Source organism: Dryobates pubescens, chromosome Z (genome assembly GCF_014839835.1).
Source record: "Dryobates pubescens isolate bDryPub1 chromosome Z, bDryPub1.pri, whole genome shotgun sequence".
NCBI classification, from domain to species: Eukaryota; Metazoa; Chordata; class Aves; order Piciformes; family Picidae; genus Dryobates; species Dryobates pubescens.
In genome coordinates, this window is record NC_071657.1 from 106,618,990 (window position 1) to 106,641,672 (window position 22,683).

Genomic DNA, 22,683 nt, shown 5'->3' on the forward strand with positions numbered 1-22,683 from the left:
TGAGTGGGGACACACAGCCACAGCCCCTCTGCCAGCCTTGTCATAGGGTGGCAGTGACCACATGAAATCTTTTTAGTTTACCTCTGCCAGCCCTTTGGGGTGGAGGGGAAACCTCATTTCTTCTAGCTGAAGTTTGAATGCAGCTGTCTTGCTGCTCAGCATGGCTTCTGCCCTGGGAGGTGAGTCCTTTGCATTTGACAAGGAGAGCAGGAACAGCACCTACGTGTGCTGAAATGATGGGCTTTTGTGGAGAGAGGATTTCTTGTCCTCTTATTAGCAGTCTTTGTTTACTTTTTCTCCAGAGATGGAAGTGGTGGGGTGAGGGTTTGGCTCTTGTTTAAACCAGCATCCCTGTAGATTTGGCTGGAGGAGCTGAACCAGGTGGTGGGAAGGCAGACCCTCCTCTCCCTCTACACCAGATGCAGCCCAGCAGGGCAGGCAGGTTGCTGTGTGGGTGAATGGAGCCCTGCCCTGCTTGGCATGCCATCAGCTGCTCCAAGAAAATCCACCACAATAGCCACCTGACAGGAGTCAGGCCAGGTTGGGCTTTGGTTGTGTACAAAGGGAGAAAAGGACAAGATGGAGAAGGCTGGGCTGCTTGAATGAAGGGCTTCTGTCACTTCCTAAGTGCTGGGACAGAAGCTATAGAAGTGGCCAGCCTGGGACATGAGAGACCAGAGCTGGGTGTCATGCAGCATTGGGTCAACCAGACCTGGCCATGGGCATTGGCATGTGCCAGTATCTGCCTACACCTCTGGGAATTCCAGGCAGTCTGGTAATGAGAGGGCAGGTGACATCAGAGCAGTACACTCTTTCCCTCACAGAGTGTGTCTGCAATGTCCTGGGCACCGTTCAGGAGGACTGCGAGGGCCCAGAGAGCTGCCGGTGTGAAGCAGCCACAGGGCAGTGCCAGTGCCTTCCCAATGTGGTGGGGCAGACCTGCGACCGCTGTGCCCCCAACACGTGGAGGCTTGCCAGTGGGACCGGCTGTGAGCAGTGTGACTGTGACCCTGCACGTTCCCTTGGGCCTGCTTGCAACGAGGTGAGGAGGACATGGGGCATGCTGCTCTGGTTTGGGGCCTGGCTGCTGAGGTGGTCACATCTCCTACTGTGGATGTGTTTTGGCAGTTCACAGGGCAGTGCCACTGCATGCCAGGCTTCGGAGGCCGGACCTGCCGGGAGTGCCAGGAGCTCTTCTGGGGTGACCCAGCTGTGGAGTGCCAAGGTGAGTCTAACCCCAGCGCCTGCTTTACCTGCTGTTTGGAAATGACTCCTCTCCCCCTCAGGTTGCTGGGACACCCTTGCTGGGAGCATCTGCTCTAAGTGTGACCTGCCAGTGGCCACATGAGCCTTGAAAATGAGGGAGGAAGGCATGGCTGGCTCCATCCTTTTGGTGCCTCTGGGACAGGAGTCCTGGCAAGAGCCTTATATGGCACATGCCTGGTTTAGTTTATTTCTTGTTGGACCTTTAGTTAGAAACAAACCTCTATGGAAACTAACTCTTCATTAACTGTTGGATTGCAATTTGTCAGGTAAGCTGGTGTGGTAAGAAAACATATTGCAAGTGTTTGGGTTTAAGAACTGGTCTGTCTTTTCTTGTGTCTTTTTAGGGAGATGGCCTAATGAAATAAGGTTTTTGATTTAGTAGGAGACTTTCCTTATATTTCAGTTGAAAATAAAGGAGCAAGCAGAGACCATGCAGCTGGGGTTAGCCATAGCTACATGCCACAAAACAGAGGACCATGAAGTCGCTTGTTTAGAAAACTGGATGCTCTCTGTCCTTTCATTATAAACAAGTCTGTTCATTAGCTGGAAAAGAAACTTCAAACACTGTCCAGACCAGAACAAACTGGTATCTCTGATCTGTTCAAATAGGAGTCTTTGCCAGGAGTGTATGCAGTAGATCAAGGTTTTTTTTCCCTGCAGGGAGGAATGTGCTTGCTGTGGTCTTTAACAAATCCTTTACAATAGAGATACCTTAGAGCCCATTATCTAACCAGATAGGCAGGTCACAGCTACTTGTTTAATGCTGCAGATGAAAGAACTGGGGAATTGTCCCAGTCCTGAGTACATATTGTGTTTCTGGAAGGGTGAGGCACCCTTTTGGGAAGGCTGTTGGTGTTCTGGCATGGTGAGGGGCGCTGACCCTGCCGGCTCCGGGGCAGGGATTGTCTCTTGGTATCAGCTGTCGCCATCAGGGTTTATTGATGGGAGTCCATCTGCATACCTAATCAGCAGGATTTTGCAGTGTACCAGCGTTTCTGATCTCACAGAGTTTCTGCTGCCTTTTGAGCATGTGAAAACCTGCTTTTTAACGTTTCTGAAGAGAGAATGTGTTCTGCAGAGCCTGCTTTCACCATGCAAGCTCAATGCTTTCCTTAAAAACTGCCACCCCTTCTGCTCCCAAGTAGAGAGAGACAGATGCAAGGAGACTGGCTTGGGTGGAAATGCAGATTTTCCTTCAGGATTTCATGCAGCAAGAGGTCTCTGTGGCAGATGAGGAGAGCCAGTGCCCAGGGCTGAGCTGTGGCAGCCTGCAGCACAATGCCCCAGACAGGCTCCAAGCATGCACTCGCTCATGGAGCATATCCAGCACTGTGCCACAGCCAACTCTCCCTAATGTGGTGGGGGTCAGTTCCTCCCATGGTGTCTCCCTCCTTCAGCAGGGAGAGAAACAATGTCTGAGCCCTCATTTAGTCCTGGCCAGCAGAGGTGATGGCAGACATGCAGTTAAGCAATTTGCAGGAGAACTGGAGTACTGCTGTTTAAGGAATTGCAGAGTAGTGCCCCTGGAAATTAGCTTAAATGTGGCCTATGGCCAAGGTGAAGCTGAAACTGACAGGGAGCTGTTGGCTCCAGCTGCAGGGGCACAAAGAACTACTAGTGATGGCATTTGCCACCTGCTTTTGGTGGCACAGTTGTGCTGGTCCAAGCATCCAGTGTGGCCAGATTTTGTGCTGCATTTAGGACACAAAGTGATCGGAATGGAGAACTGAGAGCTCTAAAACATATGAGTATGGACAGACAGTCTTGGCTGCAGGTACTGAGCTCATGTGGAGGTGTGGACATCAGTCCCAATGATTCCAGGGTGTAATTCTCCACTGGCCAGGGCAAGTGGCTTCTGCTCAAGGTTTGATGCTCAAGGGTGCATCATTCAAGGGACAGTATGTGTGGTTTCTTCACAAGAGGTCTTTGTGCTGTTGGCATGAAGAGACATGACCTCAGTGAGAAACAGGGACTGTGCTGCCCACTTTGCTATGACAGCCTTTGCAAATTTTTTTAATTACAAAAAAAAAAAAAAACCACGAAAAAAACAAACGAAAAAGTGAGGACATGTGAGCAGGAGTGCCTGCAGATAACCTCTGGACACACCTATGACACATCAAGGACAGGCTGGGCGCTGTAACCTCCTCCCAGATTCCCAGATGCAAGCAGTAGCAAGCTGTGGATGTGGCCCTAGGTTCCTAGCATGCCCTCTGGAAACCAGACTCCAGAGCATGCACAACACAGTTCCCATCGGTGGTGGTGACCTTTGCAGGCTGCTGCTTGTGACTTTGTAGAAATCTTGGCAAGATCAGAGATGGTGAATCAGAAGCTGGAGGAGGCAGGTTTTTGTAGCTGGACTAGGTGCTTTGATTTGCAGTGTGCTTCCTGTGTTGGGAGTGTTATCCAGTGGGATTGTCTCTCTATGTGTCTCTAGTGAGAACACTGGAACCTGACTGGTGGGGCAAGCTGAGGTAGGTGCCCGTGTTTGAGCAGCATCTCGACCCTTTGGTACTGGGTACACTCCCACTACCCACAGATGTCCATTGGGGATTGCGCAGCACAGAGAATCTGTAGGACTAGAGTTTTGGAGACTGCTTATAACCCATGCTTTAGAAAAACACATTTACTCATTTAATTTAACACTAAGTTTTGGCCTGAGGTGAGAAAGTTCTTCGCAGAAAGAGTTGTTGGCTATTGGAAGGTGCTGCCCAGGGAGGTGGTGGAGTTACCGTCCCTGGAGGTGTTCAAAAAGGGATTGGACATGGCACTTGAAGCCATGGTTTAGTAGTCATGAGGTGTTGGGTGACAGGTTGGACTTGGTGATCTTTGAGGTCTTTTCCAGCCTTCTTGATTCTATGATTCTATGCCTGAAACAAGCACGGAAGTGTAGAGGATAGGAAAAGCGCAGTGTGTCTCTCTCAGCTTCATGCAGGTCTCCGTGAGGATTACAGGGAGCAGGAGCTGTGCAGTGAGCATCTTCTGCCTGGCCCCTTTGCAGGACTCCTGGCTATTGCTTCAGCTGGGAGCTATATGCAGTTCTGCACGAGTCTGCACGTGAACATTCGCACGTGCATAAAAATCTTTGCTAAGGTAGTAAATAATAGGATTACAAATGTCATCAAACTCAAGGCTCTCAGGCATTCTGCTGGAGCTTTTCCAAAGCTTGGCAGCCAAAGTGCAGGACTCAACATGCTTAGTTCTGCACTAACTTCAGTCCGAAAAGCACAATTCTGGCAGAAGACTCCAGGCTCCTGGGAAGCCTCTGAGATATGGTGGGGCTGCAGAGGCAGCTCATATAAGGCTTGTGCACAGCAGATATTTGATGTTTATGGGATTCATACAATATGAAAGAGATGACAGTTTTACAACCGTTGCTGCTTTAATTGAACAAGCAGAACAGAGTGGAATTAGTAAAAGGCATTGTATGACATTTGAACATTAGGTTGTATTGTTGTCTCCCCTTTACAGGAATCATACCTTTGTCAGTATTTTTTTGTGCTGGATTCCAGTGTCAAGACCTGTTGTAAAAAAAACCCCAGAATTTAATTGAACTAAGATGAAAAGAAGTAATGTTTTTATCAAACACTAAGTGCAGACACTGGTAGAAAGTTGCTTATCTCAATTGTAGTCTTTGTAATGCACTTGGTGCTGAAACATCTGTTCTCTGAAAATTACTCCATTTATGGATAGGTTTTGTGATCTTAATTTAACACCCAGCTCTTAAACTAGTCATATAGGCTGCTTTTACAGGAGGTGCTCATGGTGCAGAGAGAAAGATAGCAGATGTTTCTTTACCTTCTTTGGTAAGAGTCTGAAGGAAATCAGACAAATTCTACATGAAAGGTAGTATAATTTCAACTTTGAGAGTCATAATTTCAGTTGATCTGTGGTCTCAAAGTATTTCAGTGTATACTGTTTCCAGAAGATTGCCCTCTTGGCAATGTCTGCTGTCATGTTAAAATGCAGCACAATTTGACTCATTCTAGGCTGGGAGCTTATCTTGACATTCATACTGAAAATTGTACAGTGAGGAGTTAGCAATATGCCTACAGAGTAATTCGAATCAATAGCTGATTATTCAGAAGAAATTTGCTAGCTCTGCAAAACTTTCAACCTTACAAATTGCTGAATGGTTTTCTCATCATAGTGTCTCACTACCGCTGCAAAATGATGCCAAGAAATCATTTTTGAACAATCCCTTTGTTGTTTCTGCGGAGGAGGAGTTTAAACATTTGGTGCTTTCTGTCCCTGATCTCAAGCAGTGGAGAAAATATTTCTACACAAAAATGTTTCTGTTCTGTGTAGGATGATACATGATACTTGCTTCTAGCATCCTGCAATAAGGCATTAAACGCTGAGACTGATTTTCATACAACCCTTTCAGAATCCGTGGTACCAATCTCAGTTGTACTACCAACTGCTCTGACCCACCTTAGTTTCAATCAAGTGATATGCAAATATGCTACATATTAAATTGCAGTAGTTTAAATGGAAGTGAGTTCTAAATATTTAAAATTGGAGGAAAAGTTAGGAGAGCTGTCAAGAGTAAGCAGTTCATAGATCCTTATGAGCTTAAAGCAAATCACTCAAGCTAGTAACTTATTTCTTTGGGATTTCTCCCTGTAGGTTTCTACAGAACAACATTCAACATATGTGTAAGTGTAACTGCTATCTTCAAGATCAGGGAAAAAATTCACTGAAAAAAGAAATGCAGTGATCAAGGTAGCACAAACATTGCCCATGGATGGGTGCATGCACAAATGTGCACATGCACAAATGTGCACATGCATTTGAGAATGGATACAGCTGCAATCTTTTTTTTTACTCCTAGTAAGTTGCTAATAAGCAGATCCAGACAGAGGAATTGGGGTAGAAAATTCTCCTGTTAAAGATGTGATTTCACTTAAGTCAGAGTATGCCACAGAAGAATGTCTGATTGAGTTAAAACAATTACAGAAAACACTGCACTTGGTTCCAAAAAGACATTTCAGAAGAGAAACCTGTTATTTAATTTAGTAAATACTCCCTCAAAACTCTCAAGTCTTTGGCCAGTGCTTTCAAAAGACTTCTTTTTCTTCACTGTAATTTCCACGGGATGTATCACGGTGGCCTACTCTGCTTACCCAGGGTCAAATTTGATCCCTGTCTCACATTGATCTTCAAAGCATACAGCCTCAACTGTGTTAACTTGCAGCCCTTCACCTTGGCTTTGGTCCATGTCTCTGTATGAAGGGAGAGCCTTTTGTCTTGAAGGCCATTTCCAACCCAAGTTTGCTAAGGCATCTTGCAGTAAATTCAACATCTGTGTGAGTTTACAGTGCAAAAGGAATAACTCTTTCCAATTTCTAGTCATGTAAGCACAGGAAAGGTATTTAAAAGGAGCTTATAGGACTTTTTATCTTTCCCAATTCCACATACATTATCTTAAGTGGAGTATAAAGCCATCGCTAGCTATTAATACCTGAAATGCTTCTGCATCCCTAGATGTGCCTGTGTGCTTCTTGTTTTCTTTAAGAAAGTTTAGATTGACCAGGCACATGCTAAAATGAGATGTGGTATAGATACTTGAGGATACATCAGGATTATGAGTGCACTGGTTAGAGCTGAAGTCTCCAGAGTTAAGCAGTGCTTCGAGGATGGTGTTTGAGTTAACCTCTGTTGAGTACATCAGAAGAAAAACTGTCATAATGGAGAGCATCATTAGCACTGGTAGCACTGGGCTACATGGGAGCTGACTCACATGGTGGTCATAGGAATAATAGGACATTAGCACTGTGGCTAGAAGTGATGCTAGGGTACTCTGGCCAAAACTGATGCTGGGTATGATATGCTGGATCATACTGGCATGGTGTTCATTCCATTTCTAGCAGGTAGTGACAGGAATCAAGGTGTTTCCTGATTTCACATCCCAGGTCATTGATGGTGATCAGTAAATGTCACATAAATCTTTTTGGGTGTCTTAACTCAGGTGTACTTTCATGAACTATTTGCCAGTCCTACGTTAGCCTTTCCAGCTAGGAGGTCTCTTTCTCTCACATGGATTATACCACTGTCACTGTGCTTTTGTCCCTTTAGGATGAAGTTTGGCTTATTTGTCCCTTTTGGACAAAGTTTTGCCCTGAAATCTCACAGAGGCTGAAGATGGTGGGGTTTTGATAGGCAGATGTTGCACAAGGCAAAGAGGTAAAACCTGTGCACTGACTTAGTAGCTTGGTGGCCCACAATGTTCAAGATGTGCCTCACTACCATAAGGCTTTATATGGTGTTAGCCTGGGTTTGCTTTCCTCCTCTTGAGGACTGGGCACAGCTGAAGTCAGTGGAGTGTTTTGATTCCCACCATGGTGTAAAGGGAAGATGCTCTCTAGGGTGATGTTCGATATGCTCCTTGCTGGGGTGTAAAACAGCCCGTAGGTGGTGGCCAGGGCACAGGATCCATCCTGTTCCACATGACCTTGGAGGGCAGTTTCTGTGGGTTTCTGGATGGCTAAATTTCATCATTAATGTGGTGTCTGGAAATTGGGCCCCAGCTTCTGAAACGGGCCCCTTCAGTGAGGAATGGAGATGGCTTCAGTCCTCTCTGGTGAGATCGTTTGGGTAAGGTCATCTAGACCGTTTTAAAAGATCACATGTAACCAAACACTGGCATGCACGTGTCACTTGTGAGATGAAAGATTTGCCCCCAGGATGTGAGCTGTAAGAGAAGAAGTGATTCTTTTGTCAGAATTTTAAAAATGCTTCAGTCAGTGCCACAGGAAGGAATCCTGTGAGGGCTGTAGCTGGAGACACTATACCCCCAGAATGGAGAAATGACTCCCCAAAGTTTCAAAATGGGAAAAGAAACTAAAATCGCCTGGAATCATCTTACCCAGTGCTGAGGGAGGCTTTTTCTTGTTCTCTGTGATTTTGCTGTAAAAATAGAGATAAAATTACCTTCATTTTTACCTTTTGATTTGAAAGCTGGTGTGGTCTAGCACATGGTTAGTGACTTGGGAAGGTCATGAAGAAAAGAAAAGAGCAAGTGTTAAACCAGCTTTTTGGAAAGCCATTTTATGTGTGTTGAATTCACACTACTGAGGCAACGCAGAGCCAGCATTTCCTGCTTCTGGGCTTGATAGAGAATCTTAAAATGGCAAAATAACTCTCGGTAAAGTTTCCAACCACCTTGTACGATTTTCTCACGGGTCCCACAAATCTCCGTTTGGGAGTTCTGTAGAATTCCAGAAGTGAGAGAATTCTTCCCACTGTTGTACTACATTTAGAATGAATTACTTCTTTGCTGTCTTTATCATTCCACAACAGGCAGCTGTGGAGTTTAGGTTTTCACTCTGCAAATGAGTTAAGTGCTAAAATCCTCTCCCCTTCCCCAGCATTTTCTGGCCCCAGAGATTTTGGAATCCACATTAGCGTGTAAATGCTACTAAAGCCATGTCTGCCTTTCCTGAACATGCAGGTATTCAGGAGTAGAATTACCAACATGGGTTTTGTTGGTTTGGTTTTTTTTTTTTCACTTTAAGCTTTTTTAATCCACAAGTAAATATAGTGGTCTGATTTGCCAGCAGCAAGTATTCATGTAACTTGATCAGATCTCAGGATTGTCGAGAAAAACCACATGCCATTTAGCCTCTCTCTGTGCAGAGGAATGTAGACAATCCATCATTATACCGAGGGCCTTATTAGTTGACAGAAGGGTTAACTGACCTCCTTCAAACAGGAACTCAATGGTTTGCCTGCAGGGAACATATTCCATGATGAGTTGGCTACTTAAGAGCTTTCAATGTAAAGTAAAAACAATCTCTTGTGTCAGGGTATAATTCAAAGAACAAAGGACCATTTTGCTCAATTGTGCAGGCAGCAGAAGTTATTTTTGTCTGTTGCCTATCATATTCACATTATACAAGATGTCCTTTTGTTGAGGAGTGATTTGTTCTGCTGAGGCTCTTTGTGTAATTTTTGAACTATAGACCACCACTGTGTTTTGGCATTGAAGCAAACAATGTCTGATCTTGAAAACGGCATTGTGTTTTGCCCTTTTTTCAAGGGGCATGTGCTTGGGCTGTGTGAATTGATTTATGGACCTTTTTGAGCCATTAACCTCATTCAAGGATGCCTGGTAAATGGATGCATAAATGAAAGCTTTTATCAGGTATCACGGTCCTTTTCCTCTTCAAGGAATGTGCACTCTCCAACAACGCTAGGTGGAGAGTCTGCGTATTTGCAAGTCCTCTTTTTTGTTCTTTGCTGCCTTCCCTTTATTAAAAGCTTTGCAGGTTGGTCATTTCCTCTGCTGCTGTTGTCTGTGCAATTAAGGAGGGGGAGAGGTGAAGTGGCAGCCCTGATGTATGGAACTGCTTCTTCTCCTAGTGTTACTGTGTAAAAAGTGTGTCTGTGCTTTTAGAAACGACCTTGCATCGGTAAGTTAATTAACTTTTCTTCATGGCAGGTTACTGCATCTTTATTCTGAAAGCATTTGAAAAATAGGATGTTGCCCAAACCTTATCACTCCACTCTGGCAAGCACCTGGAGCCCACCTGGCTCTTACCTGACTAGCATATAAAGACAGATAGGTGTTCACAGTGAAGTCCATACTGGGAAGGTGTGAATATGACTGCTGAGCTGGTGGTCAAAGTTGTGAGGTGATTTTTAGAAATCTTTACAAAATTAAATCTTAATCATCCTCATTCCCACTTGAGGATGGCAAACAGTGTGTAGGCTTTTGGTCATTAGCATTAGCACCAGTGTTTCCCTCAGACAGGGCTGCTCATGCGTACATTCTTTGGTCTGTTCTGCTTTTCACTGCCTGATTTCCCACCCCCATTTTCTGCATACCCAAAACGTCCAGTTCCAGGAGCCCAGTTCCAGGAGCCCAGTTCCAGGAGCCCAGTTCCAGGCTCCTCAATGCATCTTCTGAATGTTTTTCCACTGTCCATAGCAGGACCACATACCCTGGTGACGGGACACAGTCTCAAGCTGTGCCAGGGGAGGTTTAGACTCGAGGTGAGGAAAAAGTTCTTCACTGAGCGAGTCGTTCGTCATTGGAATGGGCTGCCCAGGGAGGTGGTGGAGTCGCCGTCCCTGGAGGTGTTCAAGGGGAGATTGGACATGGCGCTTGGTGCCATGGTCTAGTCGTGAGGTCTGTTGGAACAGGTTGGACTTGATGATCCTTGGGGTCTCTTCCAACCTTGGTTATACTGTGATACTGTGATACTGTGACAGGGGTATCCTAAGACAGGCCCTGTGTATCTCTGCATAGAAGATCTCTCATGAGCTGTTACTCCATAAATTAGTCATGCTCTTCTTTGAAGCCCTATTGTCTTGTGGTATGGAGCTTTACCACATAATTAAGTGTTGTATAATCAACTGTCTCCTTTTATTGTGCTGTCTGTGGGAGGTGCAAGGGAAGGTGGTTGGGTTTTGATCTGCTGGATTCTTTACTTGAGCCCTACTTGTGCGCCAGAAGAGCCACTTAATGGTTGTTCCTTGTTGCTTTTCCCATGTCACTCATGTTTTTTCTAGTAAACTCTCTGCTGTGTGCCTGCCTGTCACTTCTTTTCCTGTCTGGAATGCCTTGCTATCCAACTGATATCAGACACTGCAAGAAGTGATGTCCATCCTTGCTCCATTTTAGAGTCTATTTCTGAGATGTAGAAATCCTGGTCTTCCCTAGAGTTATTTCCCTATCTCTCTCCCATTTCACACTCATCCTTGATTCCCCCATACCCACGCAGACACATCCATGATCAGCTTTTTATAATTCAAATGTAGACCATTTCACCACTTCATTAGAACCAATTTATTGTTTTTTAATCACTGCCAGCATCACTGTCATTTCCCTCGTCACAGCCTTCACACATGCCTTTTTCTCCTTCCAGCGTGCGATTGCAACCCTCGTGGCATCCAAACCCCGCAGTGCGACCGTGCCACTGGGCAGTGCATCTGCAATGAAGGGGTTGAAGGGCCACGCTGTGACAAGTGCTCCCGGGGCTACTCAGGCATCTTCCCTGACTGTGTGCCATGCCACCAATGCTTTGCCCTCTGGGATGTGATCATCGGCGAACTGGCTAATAAAACTCAGCAGTTTCTGGATAGGGCTAATGCCCTCAAAATCACTGGAGTCACTGGTCCATACCAAAAGACACTCAACACCCTAGAGGAGAAGCTCAGTGAAATTAAAACCATCATCACTCAAAATCCGGCTGCTGAGCCCCTGAAGAACATTGGTAATCTCTTTGAGGAAGCAGAGTGAGTACAGTTGCAGTTACATGGCTATGGCTAGCCTGGGAATGAGTGGGAGTTCCGGTGAGCTGGGATTTACTGGAGTGAATGATGTCCCCATGCTGGGCTGAGGACACACCAGCTCTGCTCCTCCAGCTGGGTGATATGCTGTGGTACCTAGCATGGATGGAGCACCTTGCCATGCTCTGCACTAGCAGTGAGTGTCTGTCCCATGAGCAGAAACCTAGGCAGGGAAGGTAGGAGCAGCGCAGCTGCCATGTTCCAGGCAGGGACTGTCCTGCTCCCACTGCTCACCAGGCAGCTAACTACCAGAGATGACTCACGCTTGCACTGTGCTCTCCTGGGGCAAAGGACAAACACTGCTATTACGTGAGAGAATGAAGATTAAATTCCTGGATTTTCCTGTGTAACTGATGGGTTGGAAGCTTGGGCTCCTTTCTGCACTCTGAGCATGTGGCGGGGGGAGCACCAGCTTTGTAACAAGGATTGGTTTCATTTTTTCCAGGGTAGGAGCCTTGTATTTTGATTTCAGCACTAAGCACACAAAAGCTGGTAGTTCGTGCTTTGGGAGACGGGGCAGTTACAGTAGGATTACAGGTGCTTTCTAGTCCTGTGTGCAGCTGCTCAAAGGTACTTGTGCACAGAGTAAAGGGATGAGGATTAAAGCACAGATGTCTCAATTAGGGATATGCTTGTGCCCTGCAGCTCCCCCACTTCAGCTGGAGAGCTCAGGGTTGTTGCTGCATTTGGGGAATGTGTGTACTGAGGAGATGAGAGCAGCTAAGGAACTGGTTTTCCCCGAAATACAAATATATATGTGTGTCTTTTATTGCTCCTCTGGTTGTATAGAAGTCCTGGGCTTTGGAAGACTCCTGGGTAAAAAGCAGGCTGTTAGGCTATTGAGAGAGTTGTAAATTGATCACAGAGCTTAAATGCTGCTTGATTCTTTCAGAATGAGGAAATGCTGGGATCACCATGGATGGGAATAGCTTCCTACGCTCACTTCTGTTCTGCAGCAGCGTTGACGTGTAACATACACTTGCTTTTCCTTTTAGGGTTATCCCACTAGTTAAAACCTGCTCGCTGAGGCCATGCTGAATGCTGAGAGTGGGAAGTTTTCCATAGCCCTAGAGAAATGGCTGGTGAGGAGGGATCTTTCCAGACAAATTAAAAGAACCCATTGTGTTGTAACTAAGGCTTCTCCCACCCTATTCTGAAGTTCAAATCTGTCCCATGAGCTCGTAGTAATCAAAACTGCATTTGTAACTGTGTGGGATGGGAAGCAAATTATGTATGGATCATAGTAGTCAACTTTGACCTATGCAGTTGCCATGATACAAGAGCATTACACCAGTCCTCTGGAATCTGCCTCCAGTTAATCTTACATAAAGCAGCTGTTTTCTGAGCAATCTGGGGCTTTGAGTTTGTAAACATGCTGTGGATTAAAAAGCAGTTTTGTACGACAAAGAAAACAAAACCGTATTCTAGGTAGGCATGTTGTTACAAATCACTTACAGCTCCACTGAGGGAGGACAAGTCCTGCTGTGGGAGAAGCTTGGTATGGTTCTCACCACCACTCTTCAGTAAAGTGAAGCACTGAGGCTTACAAACCTTCGTCCTCCCCCTGTTCACTCCCATTCCTCTGTTTTACAGAAAGCTGACAGCAGATGTTACAGTTAAGATAGCTGACATAGAAGAAAACCTATCAGCCTTAGCAGAGAAGAGCAACAGCACAGACACTGACCTGAGCGCACTGGAGACAGATGCCAAAACCCTGGACCGTGTTGTGAAAGAACTTGCGGAACAGCTAGAGTTCATCAAGATCTCTGATGTTCGGGGTAAGTGTCACAGGGAGGGGGAGAAAGCAGTGGGGTAGCCAAAGATTTAATTAGTGTGTGGTTTTAAATACCAGGTTAATCTTGTAATAAAACACAGTTCCTCGGAGGGTGGCTTCTTTCTGTGCATTAGCAGAGTTGCCGATGCAGCAGGAATTTTGTTTTGCCCCCTCGTTCTCTCTCTCCCTCTACACATTGCAAAGCCAGCTTAAGTTCTTGAAGCACAGAATTGTCCTAAAGTCGCTTGATTAACACATTTTTAAATGAGCCACAACAGCTGAAAGTGCATGAGATAGTAAGATACACCTGGATATCTCCCTTGCTCTGTCAGTCTGTTAAATTGCTGCTTCTGGCTGAAAAGGTGCCTGGGAATCTAAAAGAACACACTGTAAAGGCCCAGTTCTTCTGAGCCACCCAAGCCTTCCGTGCCTATTGGCACACTGAAATGTGCCAAGAATGAAAATGGGATGGAGAAGAAGGAATGGCACCAAATTATTTGAAAATTTGTCAGCTGACTTCATTCCAGCTTGAACTGGAGGAATTTTTAAAATTGATTTATTTCCTGCTTTGGAGGAAGTCTGAGATTGTTTCCAATAAATGTGGGATTTTGCAGAGCAAGGGAAACAGTATGCAGAGCAGAGGAGTCCCTGACTTGTGTCTTTCTGCAGAGGAAAGCTGCCCTGAGGTATAGAGAGTGGCTGTTCCCACAAGGTCCCTCTCGCCCGCCCAAGGCTTTTTTAGGAGTTGTCCAAAACCAACAGTTCCATAAATCAGAATCTTTCATCAAGGATTTTTTTTCTTGGGAAAACTGACCAGTTTCCAAGCAGTGACTCCGTAAGTTAGATATCACAGGGCAAGCAGTAAGAACTAATGGGATAAGAAAACAGACTGTTGCCCTATAAACCTAGAAGGCTGGATCTCCTTTTGCCCTCAGGACAAGCAGAATTCCATCACTAGAGTCAGTAAAAGGGCTTAACTCCAAAATCTACCTGACCTGACACAGTGGCAACCAAGCAAAAAAAACCAAGACCTTTTTTTTTTTTTCCTGCAATCTGCAGCAGGCCAAATTCTGTCCTCTTTACCACGGCACCAAATACAGTTGCAAAGGCTAGTCTTCTACAGACCTTGATATTCGTATCACAAACCCTCATGTGTCATCTGCCAGCCTCCATAATACAGATTACTTTGGGTTACTTGACAAATTTCTGAGCCACTCCATCTGATTTCTGCAGGAGCCTTGGATAGTATCACCAAGTATTTCCAGATGTCCCTAGAGGCAGAGGAGAGGATCAATGCTTCCACTGTTCACCCCAATAGCACGGTGGAGCTGTCGGCACAAAGACGGCAGGAAGTGGAAGACTTAATCAACGCGAAGGAGGCCCAATTCAAGGCTAAACAAGAGGAGCAGTCGCGCCTTCTGGATGAGCTTGCAGGCAAGCTGCAGAGCTTGGATCTCTCTGAAGTGGCTGAGAAGGTAACACTGCTGAGAATCGCTCCTGTCAAACCTGTAGCAAAAATAGTCAGGTTTGTGAAGAAGTGGTGGGTGGGGAGGAAGAGTTTAGGGCTTGACAGTATGAAATAAGCAGTTTCATGAGCACACTGTACACTTCTTCAATGATGGTGTATTTTGTGGGCTAGAACAGGGCTGTTTTATTGGTGGGCTCCAAGATGTAGTTGCTTTCGGGCACCGATCATTGATATTGATCTCCCTGCTACTTTTCCCAGCCCCCACAGACAACCCACCAAAAGGTGCAGGGTCCATCACCCTGCTTTCACCAGCCCCTTGCTGTGGACAGAGCTCCCCTTTGCAAAAAAGTGTAGAGAGCAGTCCTTATAAGCCTATTCTCGGTTCATGTGCTTGCTTTCTCTAGGCTCCCCGTCTTCCTTTTTGCAGCTCCGCAGGGCACATGCTATGCCTGTGCAGCACCCAGCCAGACAGTGCTTCTGCTTGCACCAGCAGGCTGCTCTCTTCTCAGCATCACTGCATTCCCATCCTTTTGCTTGAGACAAAGCAGAACGTACAGGGGGTTGGAGTCAAAAGGGCATTTTCTCTGTTGAAGGTGCCTGCTCATCTGTAAATATGGTTAAGGGTGGCTCTTTCTTGGGAGAGGCTGGGTGTTCCCTCACTTTTGCTTTGAAGTTCACCAGCTGCATTCAGAGAACAACACTGCATGTAGGCAGGCTGCAGGGGACTGCTCATTATCTCCCCATGGTGGGCCAAAGCCTGTGTTAGAGGATAAGTTCTTCACAAGCTGAATTGTCCCATCCTTTGGAACTACTGGTCAGCCCTCCTGACTTCCGCAGCGCTCCTTTTTTCTCTCAGGAGGGAAGAGGCATCTTTTTGTTTAGTTTCCCTTCCCTGCATTCCTGTTTAACTGTTCTTGTGGACTGAAAATCCTGGATAGATTTTTATCAAAGCCATAAAGAATACGTTGCTTGGAGGTGTAATCTCAGGACACTAAGGCTGGGGGGGTGGGGGGAAGTACTTTACTTTCTAGCTACTGCTGGGTTGCATGCCAGACAGGTAAGGCCTCATTTACACTTCACAAAGACAGCTGCAACTAACTTGGCACAGCCCCTAGGGTTTTTCCAGAGAGGTGTTTAGGCCGCCAAAGCATGTGTTCTATCCTTTGGGAAAAAGGGTTGGGGTGGAAAGGGAGAACAACCTTAAAATTATGGGGAATGTTCGTTTTCCCACTGGCTAAAACAACTCCTGAGTAACTTAATTGGACAGACCACTGTCCAAAGTAATGAGTAATTCTCAGTACAAACTTTGCTGATTGAAACTCTTTTGCTTTAAAAGAAGCGTACCCTGAAATTTTCTGTTGGGAGCACATCCCTGACAATTCACAAATTAAAAAGTGTTCTGGAAAGATGAAATGACACCTCCCATTTGGTGGAGGAGAGCATTTTAAGGGAAGTGAAAAAAGTCCCCTGTTCAAGCATTTCAGCTTCTTATTTAATTTCTAGAGCATTAGAGCAAAGGAAAAGACACTCTGCACAAAACACTTCCTTATAAAATGGCTTCTTGGGATGGCCCCAAAGTAGTGAAGACTGACTGCAAACAAAAGGCATACAGACAGCTTTCTAATGAAAGAGGATGTACAGGAAAAGTAGACAATAAAGACATGGCAAGGCTTCCCATAACTTCCAGCTACTTCAGCATCAGGGAGCTGCCTGTTTGTAACCAAGGTAAAGGCAGAAGGGTGCAGGACGGAGAGCAGGAAAGGTTAAAGCCATGCTGCATGAACAACCTTTTGCTTGCTGTTCAATTTCAGCTTCCTTCCCTGTGGAACTTGGGATGCTAGTGTCTGACTCCATCCCCCTCACAGCACAGCAGTAGAAATAAAGCTGTGACTGTTTCCTTTGTCCGCTGTGTCTCCGCAGACGTGTGGCACTCCCGTGGGAGCCTCTTGTGCTGAGTCCAAGTGTGGTGGTTTAAACTGTCGAACAGATGATGGAAAGAAGAAGTGTGGAGGACCTGGCTGTGACGGGCTGGTGACCGTAGCTCACAATGCCTGGCAGAAAGCCATGGATTTTGACAGAGATATCCTCAGTGCATTAGCAGAAGTTGAGCAACTCTCCAAAATGGTAATATGCCAAATCAATGATTAGATATTAAAATAAGAATCTTTTAGTTGTAACCCAAGTTTAGACACTAATTGACAAAGTATGTGCCTGGTTTACTTCAAAATACTTTTTTTCAGTTGCGTAACTTCATCATGCTTGTAAAGATCCTAAGGAAGGGAGCTTGCTAAAGTGAAGCTCCAAAGATAAATCTAAACACAAGCCTGAGTTGTTTAAACTAGCATTGGTGGTATGGATCTTGGCCAGCTTTTAACAGTGCTTCATGAGTTTTATGAACAAAAGCATTTCTCATTACTATTACCTTTGACTCCAGCTGAATTTTTGTTTTAAAACAGGCTTTAAAAGCACAAGCAAATATGCAATCAAGTCCTGCATTCTTCCTCTCTAGGTTTCTGAGGCGAAACAGAGAGCGGATGAAGCAAAACAAAACGCACAAGCAGTTTTGCTCAAAACCAACGCTACGAAAGAACAAGTGGACAGAAGCAACGAAGACCTGAGAAATCTTATTAAGCAGATTAGAGACTTCTTAATGCGTAAAAACCTTACATTTAAATTATATGTAGATACCGTGTTTGTGAAAACTTCTCTTTAGTTCTGAATCACCCTCTGAGGGGTGATGCAACAGTTGTGTCTCCTCCAAGCCCTTTCAAACAGAGTGTGTGATGAAATCTCTAAACAAGGGAAAAATAAGACAAATAAGAAAGCGAGAGCAGTGTGACACGTTCTGTTCATTTCAGCTGAGGCTGGTGCACTGCTGTAGTTTGCCAAATGTAGTCCCAAGCTCTGGCTAGAAAGATAAAGTACTATTAAAGGGCAAGAAAGTCAGAAACTGAGTTTATCTCTCTGAGAAAGCAGGTAAAGGTTAAATAGGGGCCTTGTTTGCTAGCAAGCAGCAGCAGGCAAACCCATTCCTTCCATGTTTGCACAAGGCTAAGTATAATGTTAGCACAAACACACTTAGGTACAACTGTTGGCTTCATTTCCTGTGGGCTTACCACTCCCCCCTGCAGACCCAGCACAGTCTAGCTAATCACCAAGATCTTCAAATGGCTTCCAAAAGAAAGCTAAACCAACAGGGCCTTACAGGCTTGATGAGCTTCTCCCAAGAGGGAATTTTCACTTTAAAGAAGCAGTTTGGCCCTCTGGCCAAGAGGGCCAATGGCATCCTGGCCTGTATCAGGAACAGTGCAGCCAGCAGGAGCAGGGAGGTCATTCTGCCCCTGTACTCAGCACTGGTTAGGCCACACCTTGAGTCCTGTGTCCAGTTCTGGGCCCCTCAGTTTAGGAAGGATGTTGACTTGCTGGAGCATGTCCAGAGAAGGGCAACAAAGTTGGTGAGGGGTTTGGAACACAAGCCCTGTGAAGAGAAGCTGAGGGAGCAGGGGTTGCTTAGCCTGGAGGAGTCTCAGGGAAGACCTTATTGCTCTCTACAACTACCTGAAGGGAGGTTGTAGACTGGCGGGGGCTGGTCTCTTCTCCCAGGCAACCAGCACCAGAACAAGAGGACACAGTCTCAAGCTGCACCAGGGGAGGTTCAGACTGGATGTTAGGAAGAAATTCCTCAGAGAGTGATTGCCCATTGGAATGTGCTGCCCAGGAAGGTGGTGGAGTCACCATCATTGGAAGTGTTTAGGAGGAGATTGATAGGGTGCTTGGTTGCATGGTTTAGTTGATTAGGTGGTGTTGGATGATGGGTTGGACGTGAGGATCATGAAGGTCTCTTCCAACTTGGTTTGTTCTATTCTATTCTATTTCACACCTTGATTTTCCATAAGTCTGGTGGAGGTACTTTTCCCATTATTTTCCTTCTTAAGGAAACAGCTACACAAGAATTTGAGTGCTGAGACTTGACAAAGGGAAGCTTTTACTCACGTCTTTGTCATTTGTATCCACCTATTAGAAGACAGTGCTGACCTTGATAGCATCGAGGCGGTGGCCAATGAAGTGCTGAACATGGAGATGCCAACCACTCCCCAGCAGCTGCAAGCCCTGACAGAAGACATTCGTGAGCGTGTAGAAAGCCTTTCTGATGTTGAGGTTATTCTGCAGCAGAGTGCTGGAGACATTACAAGAGCAGAAATGCTGCTAGAGGAAGCTAAAAAAGCAAGGTATGCAACCCTGTTCTGTGTTAGTTTTCCATCACCAAGAGCTTGAACACGACTTTCATTTTGCTGTATTGGAAATGCGTTTAACTCCCTTTGATGGAGATTTTTCACTAAGGGGCAAAACCAGCCCTTTGCAGTGTGCATCTAGCTCCTTTTCTAGTTCCCAAGTCAAAGCACTTTTAGCATTAACAGTTTTGTTCCACAGCAAAGGTGCAACAGATGTTAAAGTCACTGCAGACATGGTGAAAGCAGCATTGGAAGAAGCTGAAAAAGCTCAATCTGCAGCTGAAAAAGCCATCAAACAAGCTGACGAAGATATAAAAGGAACTCAAGACTTGCTGACCTCGGTGAGTTCTTAAGATACAGAAACAGCACCAAGTCTGATACTTAGAAACTGATGGAAACCTGTCTAGGGAAAGCTCAGAGGGGGGAAGGGAAAAAAAACCACAACAACAAGGTACTGCAAAAGTGCTGTAAATCAAAAACTGTACTTGGAATGAACCTAAACCATTCCTGCCTTCATATGTCATATCAACTTTTGAGTTGCAATGACAGATGTTAGGGGGTCATTTGCTCTTTAAACCACCCCCTAAAACAAAAGGCTTTTCTCACACTATCTCCTGTGCTATTGAAGTTGAAATGGGCAGGACTGAAGCTGTCTAACACAGCAGCTCTACCAGGATCCTTGGAAAGTCCTATCTGTCAACCACATTGGTCTAGCCATGCACCCACCACTGCATCATGAGGCTACAGCAAATGAATGCTGGATTCTTGTCAGATATTATGTATTTTAAGAATTCATCTTAGAGCCCTCATGAGACTATAGTGCTATCTATATTCATGACCCAAGGGTCATGAATATAGACCAAGGTCAGCTTAGAAGATAGGCAGTATGGAGTCAAACATCTGAAGTTTTGCCTGTGGATGAGGCCACATGTGCAATACAATCAAGCCCTTTTAAACCACATCCCTTAATACTTTTTCAGCTCCATATGTACCCCATTTTTCAATCAGGGACTTCTTTTACCCTGACGGCAGTTGGCCATTTGTAGCAAATCTGAAACACTGGGGTTTATATCCCGTCTATGGCCATGAGTGAATGGGTTGGCAAGGGCTTATCCAGAAAGTTTATTATTATATTCAGTGTCTTTTGGAAGTGTAACTCTCATTCCTCTTTCCTGTTAGATTGAATCTGAAAATGCAGCATCTGAAGAAACACTGAACAATGCTACCTTACGCCTGTTTGAGCTACAGAGGAGTGTTGATGACCTTGAGCAAAAGGCTGTTACAAATTCAGAGAACGTGTACAGCATAGAAGGAAAAATTGTTACTGCAAACAAAAATGCTGAAGAAGTTAAAAAGGTGAGAAGCTCAGGAAATCTGCTAAGCCAAAGCCCACATAACACTCTCACCCAGGTTTGGCTAAAGGAACTCCAGTGAATATGTGCAATCCACTGCATTTTATCAGTCAAGTACCAGGGACAAAAACCAAACCAACACTGTCCCCCACCTAATGCACCCACCAAAGATAGCAGGGTGTTTTGTGTACTTCAGTACCAGGTAGAGATAAAGAAGTATTGGGAAGTTTTCAGGTTCTAAAATAGCTGCAGGAAATTGTCACACTGTCAGCCTTTCATAGGAGAACTGACAATATTTTTCCCCTTCTATAAAGTATTTATGGTTCTGCAACAGTGAAAGGTTCAAGACAAACAACTCAAAAGAGTTTGGCATAAACAGGGTCAAGCAACAACAACAAAAATTGTTAGCACACTATAAAACCAAAGTAATTTCTAAATCTCAGTGACCATATGGCATTGCTCCCAGTGTCCACTACACACCTTCGTAATAGCACAAGAATGCTCATTAACAGAACAATTGACAAATCTGCCTAAGGAAGTCTCATTGCTCCAATCTGTTGTCTGTGGTTAGCCCACTAATCTCCAGAGAGGCATTCTCTGCCAGAAGAGATGTATTATCCATCAAATCAATTATTTCTGAACACTAAGTAGTATTTCAGGTGGCTGTCAAGTAAACAACAGACTTCCAGTACTGCTGCAGCCTGTTAATTTGCTTACTGGCTGAATGTAGTTGGGTCATAGGACTACTTAATCTCACAGTTAAAAGCACAGCTGAGAAACCAGCCTCAGGACTTCTCCAGCACCTTCACACACACAGACCAGGTAGCTGTTCTCATTACTGAAACAGCAGTAAGGGTGACTGAAAGAAGGGAAACATTACATCCATTTTTTAAAAAGGTAGAAAGGAGGCTGCCAGGAGCTACTGACCTGTGCCTGGGATGATCATGGAACATATCTTCCTAGAAGCTCTAATAAGGCCTACGGAGGACAGAGAGGTGATTTGAAACAGCCAGCATGGCTTTACTAATGGCAACTTGCCTGACTTTCTACAATGGCATGACTACATCAGTCTGAGAAGGGAAGGGCAATGGATGTGCTCTATCTGGACTTCTGCAAGGCCTTTGGCAGAGTCCCCCACAACATCCTCCTAAGTTGGAGAGATACAGATTCAATGGGTGGACTGTTCGGTGCGTAAGGAATTAGCTGGACAGCAGAGGTCAACAGATCAAAGTCCACTTGGTGACAAGTGGTGTCCCTCAGGGGTCCATACTGGGACCAGTGCTGTCTGCTATCTTCACTGATGACACAGACAGTGGGATCAAGTGTATCCTTAGCAAGTCTGCAGATGACTCCAAGCTGAGTGATGCAGTTGATAGGCCAGAGGGATGGGACCTGGGCAAGCTGGAGAAGTGGGCTCAGGTTCACTTCATAAGGTTCAACAAGGCTAAGTGTGAGGTCCTGCACCTGGGTCAGAACAATCCTTATTATCAAAACCCGCTCAGGGAGGATGTGATAGAGACCAGCCCTGCAGAAAAGGTCATGGGGATACTGGTGGACAAAAAGCTGGGCATGAGCCAGCAATGTGCACCTGTAAATCAGAAGGCAAAGCACATCTTGGGCTGCATAAAAAAAGAGTGGCCAGCAGCTGGAGGCCACTCTGCTCTGGTGAGACCACACCTGCAGTAGTGTCCAGCTGTGGTGCCCTCTGCAGAAGACGTGGACCTGATGGAAAGGCGTCAGAGGAGGGCCACGAAAAATTATCAGAGGGCTGAAGCACCTCACCTATAAAGACAGGCTAATGAAGCTGGGATTGTTGAGCCTGGCGAAGAGAAGGCTCTAGTACCTTCCAGTACCTGAAGGGAGCCTACAAGAAAGCTGGGATGGGACTGTTTACAAGGGCTTTTAGCAGTTGGACAAGGGGCAATGGTTTTAAAGTATGGAAGGGGACATTTAGATAGATATCAGAAAGAAGTTCTTTCCTATGAGGGTGGTTGCCCAGGGAGGTAGCATCCTTGGAAACATGAAAAATCAGGCTTGAAGGGACTCTGAGCAATCTATCTAGTTGGGGATGTCCCTGCTTACTGTAGTGGGGGTTGGATTAGATGACCTGATTGCTGGAGGTACCTTCCAACCCAGTACCTTCTATGATTCTATTTTGCCCCAGATGCGGTGCCACACAAAGCTTTCTGGCTGTACTAGAGGCCATGGCTTGCATTAATTGCAAAGCTGTGTAACTTAGTCCCATAAATCCTTGCCAAAGGTCAATATTAAAGACACAGATCTGGATACAGGCAAAGG

The 22,683-nt window shown here is 45.4% G+C and overlaps 1 protein-coding gene across 1 annotated transcript in view; it reads left to right on the top strand.

Annotated features, from left to right (window-relative positions):
* The window catches only part of LAMB1 (laminin subunit beta 1), a 43,289-nt gene that overhangs the window by 19,031 nt on the left and 1,575 nt on the right, over positions 1 to 22,683 (top strand). The window contains exons 20-29 of the mRNA XM_009910182.2: positions 825 to 1,042; positions 1,129 to 1,225; positions 11,136 to 11,505; positions 13,153 to 13,337; positions 14,567 to 14,808; positions 16,722 to 16,925; positions 17,311 to 17,455; positions 18,823 to 19,030; positions 19,233 to 19,374; positions 20,213 to 20,389. Coding sequence (XP_009908484.2) covers positions 825 to 1,042; positions 1,129 to 1,225; positions 11,136 to 11,505; positions 13,153 to 13,337; positions 14,567 to 14,808; positions 16,722 to 16,925; positions 17,311 to 17,455; positions 18,823 to 19,030; positions 19,233 to 19,374; positions 20,213 to 20,389 — 1,988 coding nt within the window. The remainder of the gene's footprint in view (positions 1 to 824; positions 1,043 to 1,128; positions 1,226 to 11,135; positions 11,506 to 13,152; positions 13,338 to 14,566; positions 14,809 to 16,721; positions 16,926 to 17,310; positions 17,456 to 18,822; positions 19,031 to 19,232; positions 19,375 to 20,212; positions 20,390 to 22,683) is intronic.